The sequence below is a fragment of the Pseudorca crassidens genome, chromosome 3 (genome assembly GCF_039906515.1).
Source record: "Pseudorca crassidens isolate mPseCra1 chromosome 3, mPseCra1.hap1, whole genome shotgun sequence".
In the NCBI taxonomy this organism is placed as follows: Eukaryota; Metazoa; Chordata; class Mammalia; order Artiodactyla; family Delphinidae; genus Pseudorca; species Pseudorca crassidens.
In genome coordinates, this window is record NC_090298.1 from 81,533,448 (window position 1) to 81,553,208 (window position 19,761).

The 19,761-nt window shown below is 39.9% G+C and overlaps 1 protein-coding gene and 1 long non-coding RNA gene across 5 annotated transcripts in view; one reads left to right on the forward strand and one right to left on the reverse strand.

Annotated features, from left to right (window-relative positions):
* Positions 1–2,587, reverse strand: part of LOC137220752 (uncharacterized) — a 532,799-nt gene extending 530,212 nt beyond the window's left edge. For all 3 annotated transcript variants that reach the window (XR_010941779.1, XR_010941777.1, XR_010941778.1), the window contains exon 1: positions 2,383–2,587. This is a non-coding gene — a long non-coding RNA (uncharacterized lncRNA). The remainder of the gene's footprint in view (positions 1–2,382) is intronic.
* Positions 2,588–2,683: 96 nt separating this feature from the next.
* FAM174A (family with sequence similarity 174 member A) overlaps positions 2,684–19,761 on the forward strand; it is a 35,239-nt gene continuing 18,161 nt past the window's right edge. The window contains exon 1 of one of the 2 annotated variants that reach the window (XM_067731323.1): positions 2,684–3,304. In XM_067731323.1, coding sequence (XP_067587424.1) covers positions 2,865–3,304 — 440 coding nt within the window. In that variant the 5' untranslated portion in view covers positions 2,684–2,864. The remainder of the gene's footprint in view (positions 3,305–19,761) is intronic. The other variant, XM_067731322.1, reaches the window with a different exon arrangement.

The window sequence follows — 19,761 nt, forward strand, 5'->3', positions numbered from 1 at the left end:
AATTATTATTCAATACTAGAGCAGGGAGGGAGGGTTAGATTTTACTTATCAGGCCAGTGGTATTTTACAGATTTCCACGGAAGACTGTTGTTCTGTCAGCTGGAGTGTTCCCTGATAAATTAGAATAATGGTGGTCTTTTCCTAGTATGCAGATTAATTTAAGTAAATTGATATAAATTACTTGTTCTAATAATTTTTCTCCCCTATATGTTTTTAAATCTCTAGTGATTGGCACAACTTGTTTGTGAGACAAATTAAAACATGTAAATGAACAAATATCATTATTATTAATAGAAAAAATTCAGAAACACCAATTATACTTAGTTTGACAATCTGTCTTTTAAATAGACATGTGTGCCCCCAAATTGTCACTTTATATTATACAAGCAAAATACAATATTTTCTCCCAGGAAACTTGCTCCTAGTTCCTGTGATTGAATTGAAAATACTGTTTCATGCCACTTTACAAATAATACAGTATTATGCAAAAAACACAATAATCTGCAGGTTTAAGATCTCTAGCAATATAAAAATAATCCCTTGTCAGAGGCAGGGAACAGAAAAGAGTTGATTAGTGACAGAGACATTAGGAAAATGGAGAAAATTTGACAACATTTGGACATAGGTGGTGAGAGAGAGAAGAGATTCTTAAACTTTAGTGCAAATAAAAATTACCCTGAGAGCTTAATAAAAATGCATACAGAGTCCATGTCCCCAATCCCAAAAATTCTGGCTTAGAATTTCTGGAATAGTGACCTAGAACCTGCATTTTTAACAAATCCCATTTCTGATTCTGATTCAGGTAGCTAAGAATCACATTTGGAGAAACACTAGAACATGATATGCTCTAACTATTTGGAATCACTAGTTTAACTCTGCTATTTCAGAATTATTTAGCACTTTGCAGTTACTGGCAAGCAATGATGCCAGTGGAAAGCCAAGGATAAAGGATGACTCCAAGATTTTATGCCTGAACACCTGAGTGAAGAATAATGCCATTAATCAAGACAAGGAACAAAATGGTAAAAATGAGATACTGTAAAGAAAGATGATGATGAACTTTTTTTGTTTTTTGATTGTTGAATATTGGACTTTTTTGAGGAGTGGAAGGGAGTGGCATTACATACTAACTCTCTTCCACATATGACTCTGAATAAGGTTGTGAATAAGGGAGAGAAGAAACCCAAGGAGCCACTTCATTACTGATAAATGCCCAGGTTGGAAGCTAAAATTAGGGTGTGTCACCGATGGTCTTCCTCACACTGGAACCCAGCATTAAGAGGCCTAGTCCCTGCAATTCTACGTGGCAAGAGCAATTGCATTGCTCTGCTACCCCCAAGCAGCTAGAAGACACTATCCTCTCCACCTTACCTACAATAGTCCTTTACACAATTTTTACTGTGGACTCTGTACTTGTCATTTATAACACACACTTCAGAATCAGAATGAATGCAAGTGTTTATTCTGTTATCTCCATTTGAACCTAAGTGCTAAGAGAGCAAGGATCATATCTCACTTGCCTACTATTCAATACTCAGACCCAGTGCTAAGAAAGGAGTAGAAAGTCTAAACAATTTGTTGAATGAATAAGTTTTTAAAAGAACAAATACTAACTTTGACTTCTGGTCTGGTGTGTGTTTGTATCTGCTCAAACCAAAGTTCCGTGTTACTGATGTCAAAGTTAAACAGGCAGGGCTTCCCTGGTGGCGCACTGGTTGAGAGTCCGCCTGCCGATTCAGGGGACACGGGTTCGTGCCCCGGTCCAGGAAGATCCCACATGCCGCGGAGCGGCTGGGCCCGGGAGCCATGGCCGCTGAGCCTGCGCGTCCGGAGCCTGTGCTCCGCAACGGGAGAGGCCACAACAGGGAGAGGTCCGCGTACCGCAAAAAAAAAAAAAAAAGTTAAACAGGCAAGGAAGACTTATCCAAGATTACTGCAATAGAGAAGAGGGGCCAGGACTCTGAGCTCAACTCACCAGAAAATAACAAAAAGCTTATGAGATTTTAAGAGTAGGGAGGCTCTTAGGCCAATTCTGTTTACTAATTAGCCTTACCCAAAGAAAAAGTAAAATTTTCTCGTAGCTTCGTGGCAGGAGGTAGTTTTACAAATTGAAACAAGATGCCTGCCTAAGTTAGGCTCCTACCCTTCCAAAGAGACTGGGGAATAGGGATATCTTCTTTGTTGACATTTTTCAAAAGGATGGCTCCTTGTTCCTTAAGAAAGACAGCCCTGGGTTGTAACACCGGCAAGAATTTTTTTAAAGATTTATATTTCAAAAATGCAGAGAATCAATGTACATTTACAAGTTTTCTAACGTAAATACCCTAAGGAAAGAGAGGTCAAGGACCTAGAGGCAGGAAGAAACCTGTCTAAAATTTGTACCTGAGCTGAGGGAAAAGTCAAGGCGGTCTTAATAAATGATTAGCTGTGTTTCTGCAGTTCTGCACCAACGAACTCAAATTACGAGCTTCCAATCTCTCATGTTTTCTTCATGCAAAGAGCTGCTGCACACTTTAAACACCTTTTTTTTTGCTTACTTTCTTACTTGTGAGCCAACCACGGATCTCTTCCCCGCGCCTCTGGCAGGGCGCGTGCGCAGATGGTCTTGCGCGCCTGACGTCACGGAACGCGCCAGCCCCGGCATGTTAGCAACCGAAAGCGTCCCTGGTAGCAGTGGCTGCTGAGATGTACGAACTTCCGGTTATCCCGGCAGCTGCAGCCGCTGACGCTTCTGCCACCTGCTGTGGCCGGGTCTTAGCCCGGGATTTGGTCACCCTTCGTTCTTCACTGCGCCCATGGTCCCACCTGGAGCCAGGGCGGCGGGCCCGGCAGCTCCCACGTGGTGAGAGGGCGGTCCGGGGAAAATGAAGGCGACGCACTGTAGCTGCTGCCTCAGCCACCTGCTCGCCTCCGCCCTCCTGCTGTTGCTACTGCTGCCTGAGTTGAGAGGGCCCTTGGAGGTACTGCTGCAGGCGGCCGAGGCCGTGCCGGATCCCATGCCTCCGGACCGTGGGCCGCGAACCCTGCCACCTCTGCCGTCCGGCCCCACAGCTGCCCAGTCCCCGGGCCGCGCTCCGGCCGAAGCCGAGGGACCACGGGGCGCCGAGGGCGTCAATAGCAGCACTCCCAGTGCGGGGCTTGCAGCCGAAGACCCAGGCGGGAAAGCGGGGGAAGAAGGCCCGGTGGGTGGCGTCCTCGCTGTGAGCCCAAACCCCGGCGACAAGCCCATGACCCAACGAGCCCTGACCGTGTTGATGGTGGTGAGTGGCGCGGTGCTGGTGTACTTCGTCGTCAGAACGGTCAGGTGAGGCGAAGCCTCGATGAGCCTCCCTCGCAGGCCTGAAATGGGCTATCTTTTGACCTGGCGTTGCCCTCTTCCCACCCCCAGTATCATGGGTGCCTGCCTGAGTGAAAGACTGTGAGGATGAATGTCTTAAAAGCCTGTGGTACCTTTGGGAGTATTTAAACCACCAAGTACTTGCTCCCTTTCATTTATAAGTTATAAATTAGTACCAAACCTCTAAATCAATCTTTATTTGAGTAAATTAATACTAATGCAGAATGACCTTATTATATGGGTACTTTATTTTATAAAATGTAAAAGAAGAAAAGTTCTTTTAGCAGTAGTTTCTTTTTTTTTTTTTACATCTTTATTGGAGTATAATTGCTTTACAATGGTGTGTTAGTTTCTGCTTTATAACAAAGTGAATCAGTTATACATATACATATGTTCCCATATCTCTTCCCTCTTGCGTCTCCCTCCCTCCCACCCTCCCTAGCCCACCCCTCTAGGTGGTCACAAAGCACCAAGCTGATCTCACTGTGCTATGTGGCTGCTTCCCACTAGCTATTTTACGTTTGGTAGTGTATATATGTCCATGCAACTCTCTCACTTTGTCACAGCTTACCTTTCCCCCTCCCCATATCCTTAAAACCATTCTCTAGTAGGTCTCTGTCTATTCCTGTCTTACCCCTAGGTTCTTCATGACATTTTTTTTTTAGATTCCATATATCTGTGTTAGCATATGGTATTTGTCTCTTTCTGACTTACTTCACTCTGTATGACAGACTCTAGGTCCATCCACCTCACTACAAATAACTGAATTTCGTTTCTTTTTATGGCTGACTAATATTCCATTGTATATATGTGCCACATCTTCTTTATCCATTCATCTGTCGATGGACACTTAGGTTGTTTCCATCTCCTGGCTATTGTAAATAGAGCTGCAATGAACATTTTGGTACATGACTCTTTTAGAATTATGGTTTTCTCAGGGTATATGCCCAGTAGTGGAATTGCTGGGTCATATGGCAGTTCTATTTGTAGTTTTTTAAGGAACCTCCATACTGTTCTCCATAGTGGCTGTACCAATTCACATTCCCACCTGCAGTGCAAGAGTGTTCCATTTTCTCCACACCCTCTCCAGCATTTATTGTTTCTAGATTTTTTGATGATGGCCATTCTGACCGGTGTGAGATGATATCTCATTGTAGTTTTGATTTGCATTTCTCTAATGATTAATGATGTTGAGCATTCTTTCATGTGTTTGTTGGCACTCTGTATATCTTCTTTGGAGAAATGTCTATTTAGGTCTTGTGCCCATTTTTGGATTGGGTTGTTTGTTTTTCTGTTGTTGAGCTGCATGAACTGCTTGTAAATTTTGGAGATTAATCCTTTGTCAGTTGATTCATTAGCAAGTATTGTATCCCATTCTGAGGGTTGTCTTTTCGTCTTGTTTATGGTTTCCTTTGCTGTGCACAAGCTTTGAAGTTTCATTATGTCCCATATTTTTATTTTTGTTTTTATTTCCATTTCTCTAGGAGGTGGGTCAAAAAGGATCTTGCTGTGGTTTATGTCATAGAGTGTTCTGCCTATGTTTTCCTCTAAGTGTTTGATAGTTTCTGGCCTTACATTTAGGTCTTTAATCCATTTTGACCTTATTTTTGTGTATGGTGTTAGGGAGTGATCTAATCTCATACTTTTACATGTACCTGTCCAGTTTTCCCAGACCACTTATTGAAGAGGCTGTCTTTTCTCCACTGTACATTCCTGCCTCCTTTATCAAAGATAAGGTGACCATATGTGTGTGGGTTTATCTCTGGGCTTTCTATCCTGTTCCATTGATCTGTATTTCTACTTTTGTGACAGTACCATACTGTCTTGATTACTGTAGCTTTGTAGTACAGTCTGAAGTCAGGGAGCCTGATTCCTCCACCTCCGTTTTTCGTTCTCAAGACTGCTTTGGCTATTCGGGGTCTTTTGTGTTTCCATACAAATTGTGAAATTTTTTGTTCTAGTTCTGTGAAAAATGCCAGTAGTAGTTTGATAGGGATTGCATTGAATCTGTAGATTGCTTTGGGTAGTAGAGTCATTTTCACAATGTTGATTCTTCCAATCCAAGAACATGGTATATCTCTCCATCTATTTGTGTCATCTTTAATTTCTTTCATCAGTGTCTTATAATTTTCTGCATACAGGTCTTTTGTCTCCTTAGGTACGTTTATTCCTAGATATTTTATTCTTTTTGTTGCAATGGTGAATGGGAGTCTTTTCTTGATTTCACATTCAGATTTTTCATTATTAGTGTATCGGAATGCCAGAGATTTCTGTGCATTAATTTTGTATCCTGCTACTTTACCAAATTCATTGATTAGCTCTAGTAGTTCTCTGCTAGCATCTTTAGGATTCTCTATGTATAGTATCATGTCATCTGCCAACAGTGACAACTTTACTTCTTCTTTTCCAATTCGGATTCCTTTTATTTCCTTTTCTTCTCTGATTGCTGTGGCTAAAACTTCCAAAACTATGTTGAATAAGAGTGGTGAGAGGGGGCAACCTTGTCTTGTTCCTGATCTTACTGGAAATGCTTTCAGTTTTTCACCATTGAGGACGATGTTGGCTGTGGGTTTGTCATATATGGCCTTTATTATGTTGAGGAAAGTTCCCTCTATGCCTACTTTCTGCAGGGTTTTTATCATAAATTGGTGTTGAATTTTGTCGAAAGCTTTCTCTGCATCTATTGAGATGACCATATGGTTTTTCTCCTTCAGTTTGTTAATATGGTATATCACATTGATTGATTTGCTTATATTGAAGAATCCTTGAATTCCTGGAATAAACCCCACTTGATCATGGTGTATGATCCTCTTAAGGTGCTGCTGGATTCTGTTTGCTAGTATTTTGTTGAGGATTTTTGCATCTATATTCATCAGTGATATTGGCCTGTAGTTTTCTTTCTTTGTGACATCCTTGTCTGGTTTTGGTATCAGGGTGATGGTGGCCTCATAGAATGAGTTTGGGATGTTCCTCCCTCTGCTATATTTTGGAAGACTTTGAGAAAGATAGGTGTTAGCTCTTCTCTAAATGTTTGATAGAATTCACCTGTGAAGCCATCTGGTCCTGGGCTTTTGTTTTTTGGAAGATTTTTAATCACAGTTTCAGTTTCAGTGCTTGTGATTTGTCTGTTCATATTTTCTATTTCTTCTTGATTGAGTCTTGGCAGATTGTGCATTTCTAAGAATTTGTCCATTTCTTCCAGATTGTCCATTTTATTGGCATAGAGTTGCTTGTAGTAATCTCTCATGATCTTTTTTATTTCTGCAGTGTCAGTTGTTACTTCTCCTTTTTCATTTCTAATTCTATTGATTTGAGTCTTCTCCCTTTTTTTCTTGATTAGTCTGGCTAATGGTTTGTCTATTTTGTTTATCTTCTCAAAGAACCAGCTTTTAGATTTTTTGATCTTTGCTATCGTTTCCTTCATTTCTTTTTCATTTATTTGTGATCTGATCTTTATGATTTCTTTCCTTCTGCTAACTTTGGGGATTTTTTGTTCTTCTTTCTCTAATTGCTTTAAGTGCAAGGTTTGGTTGTTTATTTGAGATGTTTCCTGTTTAATAAGGTAGGATTGTATTGCTACTTCCCTCTTAGAACTGTTTTTGCTGCATCCCATAGGTTTTGGGTCGTCGTGTCTCCATTATCATTTGTTTCTAGGTATTTTTTTATTTCCTCTTTGATTTCTTCAGTGATCACTTCGTTATTAAGTAGTGTATTGTTTAGCCTCCACGTGTTTGTATTTTTTACAGATCTTTTCCTGTAATTGATATCTAGTCTCATAGTGCTGTGGAAGGAAAACATACTTGATACAATTTCAGTTTTCTTAAATTTACCAAGGCTTGATTTGTGACCCAAGAGATGATCTATCCTGGAGAATGTTCCATGAGCACTTGAGAAAAATGTGTATTCTGTTGTTTTTGGATGGAGTGTCCTATAAATATCAATTAAGTCCATCTTGTTTAATGTATCATTTAAAGCTTGTGGTTCCTTATTTATTTTCATTTTGGATGATCTGTCCATTGGTGAAAGAGGGGTGTTAAAGTCCCCTACAATGAATGTGTTACTGTCGATTTCCCCTTTTATGGCTGTTAGTATTTGCCTTATGTATTGAGGTCCTCCTATGTTAGGTGCATAAATATTTACAATTATTATATCTTTTTCTTGGATTGATCCCTTGATCATTATGTAGTGTCCTTCTTTGTCTCTTCTAATAGTCTTTATTTTAAAGTCTATTTTGTCTGATATGAGAATTGCTACTCCAGTTTTCTTTTGTTTTCCATTTGCATGGAATATATTTTTCCATCCCGTCACTTTAAGTCTGTATGTGTCTCTAGGTCTGAAGTGGGTCTCTTGTAGACAGCATATATATGGGTCTTGTTTTTGTATCCATTCAGCCAGTCTATGTATTTTTGTTGGAGCATTTATCCATTTACATTGAAGGTAATTATCGATATGTATGTTCCTATTCCCATTTACTTAATTGTTTTGGGTTTGTTATTGTAGGTCTTTTCGTTCTCTTGTGTTTCCTGCCTAGAGAAGTTCCTTTAGCATTTCTTGTAAAGCTGGTTTGGTGGTGCTGAACTCTCTCAGCTTTTGCTTGTCTGTAAAGGTTTTAATTTCTCCGCCAAATCTGAATGAGATCCTTGCTGGGTAGAGTAATCTTGGTTGTAGGTTTTTCTCCTTCATCACTTTAAATGTGTCCTGCCAGTCCCTTCTGGCTTGCAGAGTTTCTGCTGAAACATCAGCTGTTAACCTTATGGGGGTTCCCTTGTGTGTTATTTGTTGTTTTTCCCTTGCTGCTTTTAATATGTTTTCTTTGTATTTAATTTTTGACAGTCTTGGCGTGTTTCTCCTTGGATTTATCCCGTACGGGACTCTCTGTGCTTCCTGGACTTGATTTACTATTTCCTTTCCCATGTTAAGGAAGTTTTCAACTATAATCTCTTCAAATATTTTCTCAGTCCCTTTCTTTTCCTCTTCTTTCTCTGGAACCCCTATAATTCGAATGTTTGTGCGTTTAATGTTGTCCCAGAGTTCTCTGAGACTGTCCCAACTTCTTTTCATTGTTTTTTCTTTATTCTGCTCTGCAGTAGTTATTTCCACTATTTTATCTTCCAGGTCACTTATCCGTTCTTCTGCCTCAGTTATTCTGCTATTGATCCCTTCTAGAGTATTTTTAATTTCATTTATTTTGTTGTTCATCGTTGCTTGTTTCCTCTTTAGTTTTTCTAGGTCCTTGTTAAATGTTTCTTGCATTTTCTCTATTCTATTTCCAAGATCTTGGATCATCTTTACTATCATTCTGAATTCTTTTTCAGGTAGACTGCCTATTTCCTCTTCATTTGTTAGGTCTGGTGGGTTTTTATCTTGCTCCTTCTTCTGCTGTGTGTTTTTCTTTCTTCTCATTTTGCTTATCTTACTGTGTTTGGGGTCTCCTTTTTGCGGGCTGCAGGTTCGTCGTTCCCATTGTTTTTGGTGTCTGTCCCCAGTGGGTAAAGTTGGTTCAGTGGGTTGTGTAGGCTTCCTGGTGGAGGGGACTAGTGCCTGTGTTCTGGTGGATGAGGCTGGATCCTGTCTTTATGGTGAGCAGGTCCACGTCTGGTGGTATGTTTTGGGGTGTCTGTGGACTTATTATGATTTTAGGCAGCCTCTCTGCTAATGGGTGGGGTTGTGTTCCTGTCTTGCTAGTTGTTTGGCATAGGGTGTCCAGCACTGTAGCTTGCTGGTCATTGAATGAAGCTGGGTGTTGGTGTTGAGATGGAGATCTCTGGGAGATTTTCGCCATTTGATATTACGTGGAGCTGGGAGGCTGCAGCACCAAGAGCCTTTCATCCACACGGCTCAGAATAAAAGGGAGAAAAAGTAGAAAGAAACAAAGAAAGAAAGAAAGAAAGGGAGGAAAGATGGAGATAAAAGAAAATAAAGTAAGATCAAATAAAATAAATATTTTATTTAAAATAAATATTTTAGTAAAATAATTATTAAGAAAAAATTTTTTTCAAAAAGTAAATAAAAATACGGACGGAAAGAACCCTAGGACAAGTGGTGAAAGCAAAGCTATACAGACGAAATCTCACACAGAAGCATTCACATACACACTCACAAAAAGAGGAAAAAGGGAAAAAATAATAAATATTGCTCTCAAAGTCCACCTCCTCAATTTGGGATGATTCGTTGTCTATTCAGGTATTCCACAGATGCAGGGTATGTCAGGTTGATTGTGGAGCTTTAATCCGCTGCTCCTGAGGCTGCTGGGAGAGATTTCCCTTTCTCTTCTTTGTTCGCACAGCTCCCGGGGCTCAGCTTTGGATTTGGCCCCGCCTCTGCGTGTAGGTCACTGGAGGGCATCTGTTCTTCGCTCAGACAGGACGGGGTTAAGGGAGCCGCTGATTCGGTGTCTCTGGCTCACTCAGGCCGGGTGGGAGGGAGGGGCACGATGCAGGGCGAGCCTGCGCTGGCAGAGGCCGGCGTGATGTTGCATCAGTCTGAGGCGCGCCATGCGTTCTCCCGGGGAAGTTGTCCCTGGATCCCGGGAACCTGGCAGTGGCGGGCTGCACAGGCTCCCAGGAGGGGGGTGTGGATAGTGACCTGTGGTTGCACACAGGCTTCTTGTTGGCGGCAGCAGCAGCCTTAGCGTCTCATGCCCGTCTCTGGGGTCCGCACTGTTAGCCGCGGCTCGCGCCAGTCTCTGGAGCTCCTTTAAGCAAGGCTCTTAATCCCCTCTCCTCGCGCACCAGGAAACAAAGAGGGAAGAAAAAGTCTCTTGCCTCTTTGGCAGGTCCAGACTTTTCCCCGAACTCCCTCCCGGCTAGCCGTGGCGCACTAACCCCCTGCAGGCTGTGTTCACGCCGCCAACCCCAGTAGTCTCCCTGAGCTCCGACCTCTCCCTGAAGCCCAAGCCTCAGCTCCCAGCCCCGCCCACCCCGGCGGGTGAGCAGACAAGCCTCTGGGCTTCTGGGGCTAGTGAGTGCCAGTCGGCACTGATCCTGTGTGCGGGAATCTCTCCGCTTTGCCCTCCGCACCCCTGTTGCTGTGCTCTCCTCCGCGGCTCCGAAGCTTCCCCACTCTGCCACCCGCAGTCTCCGCCCGTGAAGGGGCTTCCTAGTGTGTGGAAACCTTTCCTCCTTCACAGCTCCCTCCCACTGGTGCAGGTCCCGTCCCTATCCTTTTGTCTCTGTTTATTCTTTTTTCTTTTGCCCTATCCAGCTACGTGGGGGAGTTTCTTGCCTTTTGGGAGGTCTGAAGTCTTCTGCCAGCGTTCAGTAGGTGTTCTGTAGGAGTTGTTCCACGTGTAAATGTATTTCTGATATATCTGTGGGGAGGAAGGTGATCTCCATATCTTACTCTTCTGCCATCTTCCCCCTCCACCACCTTAGTAATTCAGTTGTACCATATGAAATTTCTTACATTCCACCTTTTTAACCGGGAATACTGACAATTTTGTATGATTCACTCTTTGTCATAGCCCCTATTAGAAACATCTAGCATTCTTTCGCATGGCACTAAATATTTCAATGCAAAGTGTTACCGGTTGCATGATTAGATGGAAAACTGATACCTATGCGGGGGGGATGTCATAAATATGATCCTGTTTTAATATTGGTACATATGTTTAATATCCTAACTATCCTATCCTGATTTTAAATTTACAAAAATCTGAATTAGAAAATGGATAAATTTGATATCTTACACACAAAAAACCTTTGCAAAGTGAATTCATCTATAAATCTAAGTCATTCAAAAGTTGAAACTTACAAATGAATAGTTTTTTTAGCCTATTCTTACTACAGAATGTTAGATTATAGAATTACTTAAATTTCAGATTTGGTACAGATACGGACATGTAAATGACATCTTTCACTTTATATATGATGAAACTGACCTAGAAGACTAAAGTGGTTTAATTTGTGTCCCATGGAGTCTAATGACCATCTATGATTGTAAAATCCATTGTTTGCTTTGTTTGACTTTTTTTCCCATTAACGTGATGTCTGTGTCCTAAGACTATGATCAACCTTTAGATGAAGTAGACCAGGTCTTTATGTTGTACCAGGTTATGAGTAAAAGTAGAAGACTGTCACTTATTTTTCTACTCCTCTTAATGCCTTATCAAGTAGAAAAGGAATTATATAATTCAATTAGTGACACTTGTTACTGTTGTAAGTAACTTCCACTTGATACATTCCACTGTTACTGAAGTAAAGTTATTTTATGGCATCAATCATGATATTAAAATATTTCAACTATGTAGTAAGACTGATTTGGAAATATATAATAAAGCCTCTTTAACTGGGTTAGTTGTGTACCACCTCTCTGAAGAGCTGACATGCAGAGCCAAGACGTCACTGTTAAAAGGAGCCAGCCAAGAGAAGAGCTGAGGAAGCACTGTGTAGTTTCCTCCTGTATAAATACAGTAGAGGGTAGGTTTATAGGAATGCACTGGTTTGTTTTCTAAACTATTTCACATTTTTTCCTGTAACTGCCTACCCTCTACTATTTCATATATTTCTTTAAGTGGATTTATTTTAAACTGAAAGTTTCCTTTTAAACATATCTATTTATTATTTTGTGAACAGAAAACCAACATCCCTTGGCTTAAATAACTGATTGAAGAAGTACAGTGTAAGCCAGTGGTAGACATGTGGTCCAGGGAACCCTGGAGGGTGGGAGGGTTCTCTGAGACCTCTTCAGGGGATCTGCAAGATCAAAACTACTTTCAAAATAATACATGCTAAGTTTATAGGGCACAAGAAGTTCATTGATACAGTTTCAAACTGCACATTGCAACTAGCTTTTAAGAAACTACTTCTTGTTGAGTTTTGGTGTACTATCAAAATAGCATAAACACCAGTATCTGAAAACACTATTAAAATGCACCTCCCTTTTCCAAGCTCATATCTACATGAACCTGGATTTTCTTTATATCCTTCAACCAAACAACACATTGCAAATGATTGAAGGCAGAAGCAGATATGAAAATCTAGCTGTTTTCTATTTTCTCTCTTTTCATTTTCTATCTAGTTCTATCCATTTAAGCCAGACATTAAAGGGATTTGAAAAAATCTAAATCTATGCCAATTTTCATTTTTCTTTTTGATAATGTATTTTTCACAAAAAAATATGTTAATATGTAGTAGATTTATTCTAATTTTAAAAAGCAAATGATATTTTAAAGTTTTCTTAGGTTTAATTAACATATTAATAATCCACATAATTGATATATATATAATCCACATATTTATAAGCTCTTTGGGGTCCTGAATAATTTTTAAGAACGGAAAGGAATTTTAAGGTCAAAACATTTGAGAACCACTGGTGGAAACAATATTATTTGAGTTATATACTGTTGGTTCACAAAACCCAGCAAATCCAGGCCCACTTTCTATTAAAGAGGAAGTTAGAAAATGAGGTGTTACAGACGTATTACCACTAAACTGAGACTTCTGTCTTGATATAAAGAAATATTAGAAGAAAATTGAAGCAGTAATTACTTTTCCCACTATATAATTGTTAGTTAATGGTGTCTGTATATTTTCTATAAATATCCAGAGTATCCTAAGTGTTATGTTTCATATACATATAAATAATGGGTCTGATGATAACTTTTTGGGGATGATCTTTTTTCATTTTGCTTCCGCCTTATGTATAATCTTATATATAATTGTTTATCGCCATTGATTTTCTATCTTCATTTCTGTAAAGCTCAGAAGGGTACAGTCTTTTCAGTCTGATTCTGTTGGATGACTCACTAATATTGTGTGTTAACAGCCAAATTCTGAACCTATGGCTAAGAAAAACTGGACTCTTTAACCAGCATCTAGTACATTCATTTAGTCCAAGTCCTAAATTTAGTTGGCCACCTGATGTCCAAAGCTTGACTGATGCTTACAATGTCTGGGCAATGTTCAGAACTTATGCTTTTTGCTTCCAGATTATGGGATGAAAACTATTCATTTTGGTGAATGCCCATTTTGACCCCCCAACTTCCAAAATAGTTGTGACAACAAAGCAGCATTATTTATTTGTGCCAAGGGGGAAGAATGGGCCAAAATCATCATTTCATTAACTGATATGTGAAAACACAGAATATTTTACTTGTAAAGTAGTTGAAGTCCATGAAATGTCCATATTGTTTTACTTTAATCTAATTCAGTTATAATGAATGTGTAACTAGAGATAACTTTCACTTTGAGTCTGGAAATATTCCAAATAACAATTAGATTCTCTCTGTAGAAATTGAAATATATATAGAGAGAAGGAACAGAGTAGGCTTCCTAAGATTAATACATAGTCTTTATGAGAAGAGGCTGTCTCATTCTCTATTATATCCCCAGTGCTGAACGTTATGTACAAAATAGGGTAGGCACTGAGTCAGTAGTTGCCTAATGAATGAGCGTTCTTAGTTCTTGTCGGGGATCAGTGTGAGTCTGGGGAAGACTCAAAAACATGAGAACAAAGGCTATTTACTTATCTTTTCTTTTTTTTTTGCGGTATGCGGGCCTTTCACTGTTGTGGCCTCTCTCGTTGCGAAGCACGGGCTCCGGACGTGCAGGCCCAGCGGCCATGGCTCACAGGCCCAGCCGCTCTGCAGCATGTGGGATCTTCCCAGACGGGGGCACAAACTCGTGTCCCCTGCATCGGCAGGCGGACTTCCAACCACTGCGCCACCAGGGAAGCCCTACTTATCATTTTTTATCCAAGGCTAAGTACAGTGTTTGCACTCAGACATTTAGTAAATGAACTAAGTTTGATTAGACTGAGAAAATAAATGTTTGGGTAGGGAAAACAATTATTTTATTACGTTTTTCAAAAGAAATAACATTCCCCATCTTTCTCCTCCTGTACACTTTTCCTTTCATGCTTCATTCTAATATTAAAGGAATATTAGATTACTGCTTCTATCAGTTACTATTTTAGTTAAACAGATAGAACAAGCCTGGCTAACTTAAACTAATGGGGATTTACTGGAAGAATGTTGAGATCTCAGAAAGTTAAAGAGAAACTGGAGAATCGGTTCTGGGAACAGGCAGAAACTAAGTCAGCTTAGGAGACAAGACATCAAAATACCACACAGGTTTCTTTGCAGGAACATACCATTGTATAGATACGCAGTAATTTTCAGTTTCTTTGTCCCTCAGCTTAGGAATCAAATTCCATGGAAGGAGAAATAAATTAAGTCTCTCTATTGGCAGAGGTGGTGGGAATCTTAATTATCATCTCACCAGACAGTTTATTGTGGTAGAGATACTACCAATAAAGGAATACGGGTGCAAAAAGAAAAGAATACTATCACCGAAACAACATATTTACACCTCCCTGATCCATCTTTGCTCTAGGAATCAAGGAGGAATATGAACTATTCATACCCACCTTGCTAGATATTTTTTAGCCTAGCGGTTTAAAATGCCAGTCCCTATGAGTGGCTCAAAAAGTGTCATGCAATTTGACCAGCAGTCTGTAAGGTCACTAATCACCTCCAAGCTACCAAATGTTCTTTATTCTACCAGAAGGGTCTTTATTCTGAATAGCTCTACTGCATTTGTTACCAATCATTTAATTCTTGAGTAATTTTCCTCTATTGGCTTCTGATCCTTTTTACTATTTTAACCCCTTTTCAGTATAGTCTTATGGGAAGTCAGACTTTCTGAGTTCTAATCCCAAGAGCTGTGTACTCTTGAGTAAGTTACACAGCAGCTCTAAAGTTCAGCTCAGGTTTTGTAAAATAGAGAAAATGATAGTATTTACCAGAACGGATTGTTTCAAGGACCTATACCAAGTACTTAGCACAGTTCCTGGCACATAATAACTGCTCAATGAATTTTACTAGTGATAATGATTATTATTTTTCTTATCACTCTTTTCTGGTCTTTTCCATGGATCTTTTCCATTTTCTCTTATAATAAGGACAAAAATCTAGGCTTCTGAGAGTGCTTCTTTTAATTATTTATTTGTAATTGAATGAAAGAGTCCTTAAATTCTATAGTGATTTACAATTTTCAGAAGTTTCACACAGATGATTTCGTGCTTCTAAAGCTATCTCTTTAGTCTGTTCTTCTACATATGATAATGGGGTTTTCTGTATTTAAACAATATTTATCATGTGCAGTTCTGGGAGATAAAAGTAATGAGGTGAATTTGTTGGGGAATTTGGGCCAGGGTAGTGCTCCCCCACCTTTTTCGTGCCATGCCACACTTAGAAATTGATATTCATGTAGGGTAAATGCTTGAGACTATTTGCCCTGATCTCTGTCTACGTTGGACCCTGTTAGCTACTCCAAAGGGCTAAGGAGATCTTTGTTTTGGCACATCAGTAAACCATTTGCGTGTATGACACAGTCGTTGTGAAGTGTTTATAGAATGGTGCTGAATATGGACTATGTAAAGAAGTAGTTGGACAAGTTATCATATGGGCCACCTTTAAATCCAGATTCTTAAAATGAAGAGAATCATATGGAAACATACAAGTGGGTGATGGAACACTGGTAACCTAACTCAGAGAAGCTAGGATGCTCAACGCCCTTATCAGTTAGGAGGTTTTCACCTGTGAGTAATAGAATATCCAATTAAACGTGACTTTAACATAAGGACATGTTTTGTAGTTGATTCTTATCATGAATATGAGCAGGCTTAGGCTTAGTTCAGTGACTTTGTGAGATTATCAAGGATTCTGGCTTTTTCTTTCCTTGTCTCACCATGGGTTGGCTACCTCAGCTTTAAGCATTATGTTCCCACACAATAGTATCTCAAATAGGAAAGAGGGAAGGGGGACTGAAAAGAGGTCTTCTCTTCCTATGTTCTTTTTTTATCAAGGAGAAAAATCTTTCCCAGAAACCCCACTACTTGAGTTAACCCCTTCTGTCTCATTTGTCTGAACTGCTTCATCTACTTAGCCCTAGACAATGGCAAAAGGGAAATTATATTTTCATGATTGGTTGCACCAATTATTATGATCATTATGTATCTCTTAGGGCTGGGCTCAGTTGCTGTCTAACCAAAATCATGGTACTGTTAAGGCAGAAGAGAGTTTCCTTTAGGATAAACAAAAAGCAGATACTGTTACAGTGATCAAAACTAAGAGATGGCCTAACCAGAACATCATAAATGTACTTATTATTGTAAGTAGCTACCAAGTCATTACTTTTTACCATGAAAGGATGAACCCGAAAATGCAATTCACTTAAAACAATATATCCAGACTGGTATAATGTAAGATCATTGTATAAGGGATCAGAAGACTGTTTGGTAGCTAATTTTGGACGTTGGTTAGAATTACTTTGAATCATTAGGAAGACAATATAGCTTAATGTTTAAGAACCTAGACTTGAGAATCAACCTGCTTGTATTTGGATCCTAGCTCTACCATTTACTGTCCCAAATTTAATTTTTCCTGAGCTTTGACTTTCTATGTTTAGAATGAGGATACTTATAGGATTGTTGTGAGGATTACATCACGTAATGCTTGCAAGCTGCTTAGCTCAATGCCTGACATATGTGTACACTCGGTAAATAGTAATATTCTTAGTGAAATTTTTCTGTATCTAGAATTGCTATTGTAATATATTTGGGGGTTTTTTACAGTATTTTCTGTAAAAAAATGTATTTCCCCCATTACCATACTCTGTGGTGTTTGACCTCTTAAACTATAATCAGCAAGAGGTTAGGTCTGACAAGGCTAGAGATGGGGTGGGAGCAAGGAGAAAAAAGGAGGTTGTAAGAGAAATCTGCTAGAATGTTGGTCATAGAGCCAGTCAAAGGTGAGGCGGGATGAATCTTAGAGGCGCTGGTTTGTAAATAAGACTTTAAAGTCGGTTGGGGAATAAACCCATGCTGAACTGTTAGAGGTGGAGGTCAGGAGAATTATCAGTCTTCACATCCCAAATTCTAGGGCCTAAAAGAGAACACTAGGAAATCTATATAAAGACAAAGAGGAAAGATGACAAGGGAGCTATGTGCTATGCACCTTCATGTAGGATACTTCATAGCTAAGCTATATGACATTTACTTAAGGTTTACTTCACCTGGGGGTATCCACCAGAATACCATCAAATGGGAGACAGACCTAAACACAAGAACTGATTGTACATGCTGAATTAAAGGGAGCTTGTTTAGAAAAGGGGTCTATCAGAGAAAGCAACATTCCAATAACCTAAACATAGATAAACATGCATTTGATCTTTTCTTTTTTAACTTTTAGGTATTAGCAGTGAACATGTTACGGGAGATGAAGAGTGGCAAGATACCTTGCTGGGGAATCTTCTATTTAGTGCTGCACTTGGTCAAGCTTGTGATAGTGACAGAGCCTGGTAACTTATAAGCCAAAAGAGAGGACCCAAGAATAATTATGAAAAGAAGCCAAAAAGATTCAAAAGTTCTGTAGTCTATCAACTTGGAGTCAATAACTTATGACAGCACCATTGCTTTACACTAAAGTGGTATAATTACAATGATCCTTGAGAGATCAAAAAGAGTAGAATTAACTCATTTTATCCTATATATTAAGGCATGGATAGCTCTAGTGTTGGATATGGCTCCATGTAGAATGCTGAGATTTTAAAAGAAAAACAATAGTTTGGCTTTTGAAAGGATAAACTTCAATTATTTAGTGTGTAAATGAAGAATAACTACATGTTATAATATGGTAAATTTACATACCCAAAAGATAAAAATGAAACTCCACAGCACAGGATACAAGTTGAATATTGGTGGTTCTAATTGAGGTAGCATATGAGAATCACCTGGGCTAAAGCAGGTAGGCTAATCTACCTAACACATCCTAAATGAGTATCTTAGAGGTCCTGGAGTGAATGCATGTTTAATATGCTTAATTATTCTAGCACTGTGTGTGTGTGTCCTGAGCCAGGGGGCTATTATCCAAATTACAATATAAAAATTGGCTAGATCCCTTAGGTTTTGCTGTGGTATGGTTCTGGAGATGGTGTTCTTTCTGGCTTCTCTTATACCAGAGGTGATGATTTGCATATAAAATTGTAGGTGTCTTTGTTATACAGAGAAAATGCAAGACCTATTGTGAATCTGAATATTTCAGTTAAATAATTTAACAGATATTTATTAGGCATATGCTTTTTTTTTTTTTTTGCGGTACGCGGGCCTCTCACCGCTGTGGCCTCTGCCGGATGTGCAGGCTCAGCGGCCATGGCCCACAGGCCCAGCCGCTCCACGGCATGCAGGATCCTCCCAGAACAGGGCACAAACCCGCGTCCCCTGCATCGCCAGGCAGACCCCCAACCACTGCGCCACCAGGGAAGCCCTAGGCATATGCTTTATGCCAGTCCTTGTGTGCTGTAGGCAGAGGGATAAGAACAGATCTATTTCCTGTTCCCATGAAATTAATGGTCTAATAGAGAAGGTAAAAAGTTACAAAAATAAGTGTGCAAGTACATCTTTGATAAGTTCTTCAAAGGATATGTGTATGGGTGGTATGGAAGCCAATAATAGGTGCTTGTGACCTAGCTGGGTAGATTAGGGAAGCCTTCCTTGTAAAATGAATGGGCAGTACCACAGCAATATTGTGGTGCCAATGTCAGAGAAAGCATAGCTGTTATGAGGGAATGAGGGAAGGCTTTGTCAATGGAGTATAGAAAGTGAAGTAGAATGTAGAGTCAAGAGCAAGGTGAGGCTAGAGAGAAAAGTATGAGCCATCCTGTGTTGAACTTTATAGGCCTTATTACAGAATCATTTACTGCCAAGCAGTAGGAAACCACTGGTAATTTTAGAGGGGAGACTGCTGAGTGACCAGAGTAGACACAGGTAGACAGTTATAAAGCTATTTTAATAATTAAGGCAATAGATAGTAGCAGTGGTAAGCACTATAAGTGAACTTCAGTGATTCTTAGGAAGTTCAGTCAATTGGACTTTGTGATTGTGGCAGCCGTGGAAGTACACTGATCAAACCTCCCTTTAAGAGACGCTGCTGTGGGGATAGCCTCTAGTTTCCACAGCTTTGGATCTGTCACAACATCCATGCCAGTGCCATGATTCCTAAACCTGCTTCCAGCCAATGATTGAATGTAGCCAAATCTGGTCATCGTGACTGAAAGAGGACTCCCTTCTCTAATAGGCAACCTTTGCTTAAGGACATACCATTGGTCTGGTCAAAACTTTCTCAGAATTGCATTGCACTGGTACTGCTGTTCCTATCCTGTCATCCTTCCTTTCTACTCTCACAGGTGTCAGACCTGTATCACCCTCTGTAGGATTTCCTCCTCGTCTCCAGCTTCCTCCCTCTTTATCCTTCAGAAGCCTTTCCCCTGATAAATCTTCTGCCTACTGTATTAGTTTGCCAGGGCTGCTATAACAAAGTACCACAAACTAGGTGAACTTAACAAAATTTTATCATGTCGCAGTTTTGGAGGCTAGACATTCGAAATCAAGGTATTGGCAGTGTTGGTTTCTTCTGAGAGTTATGA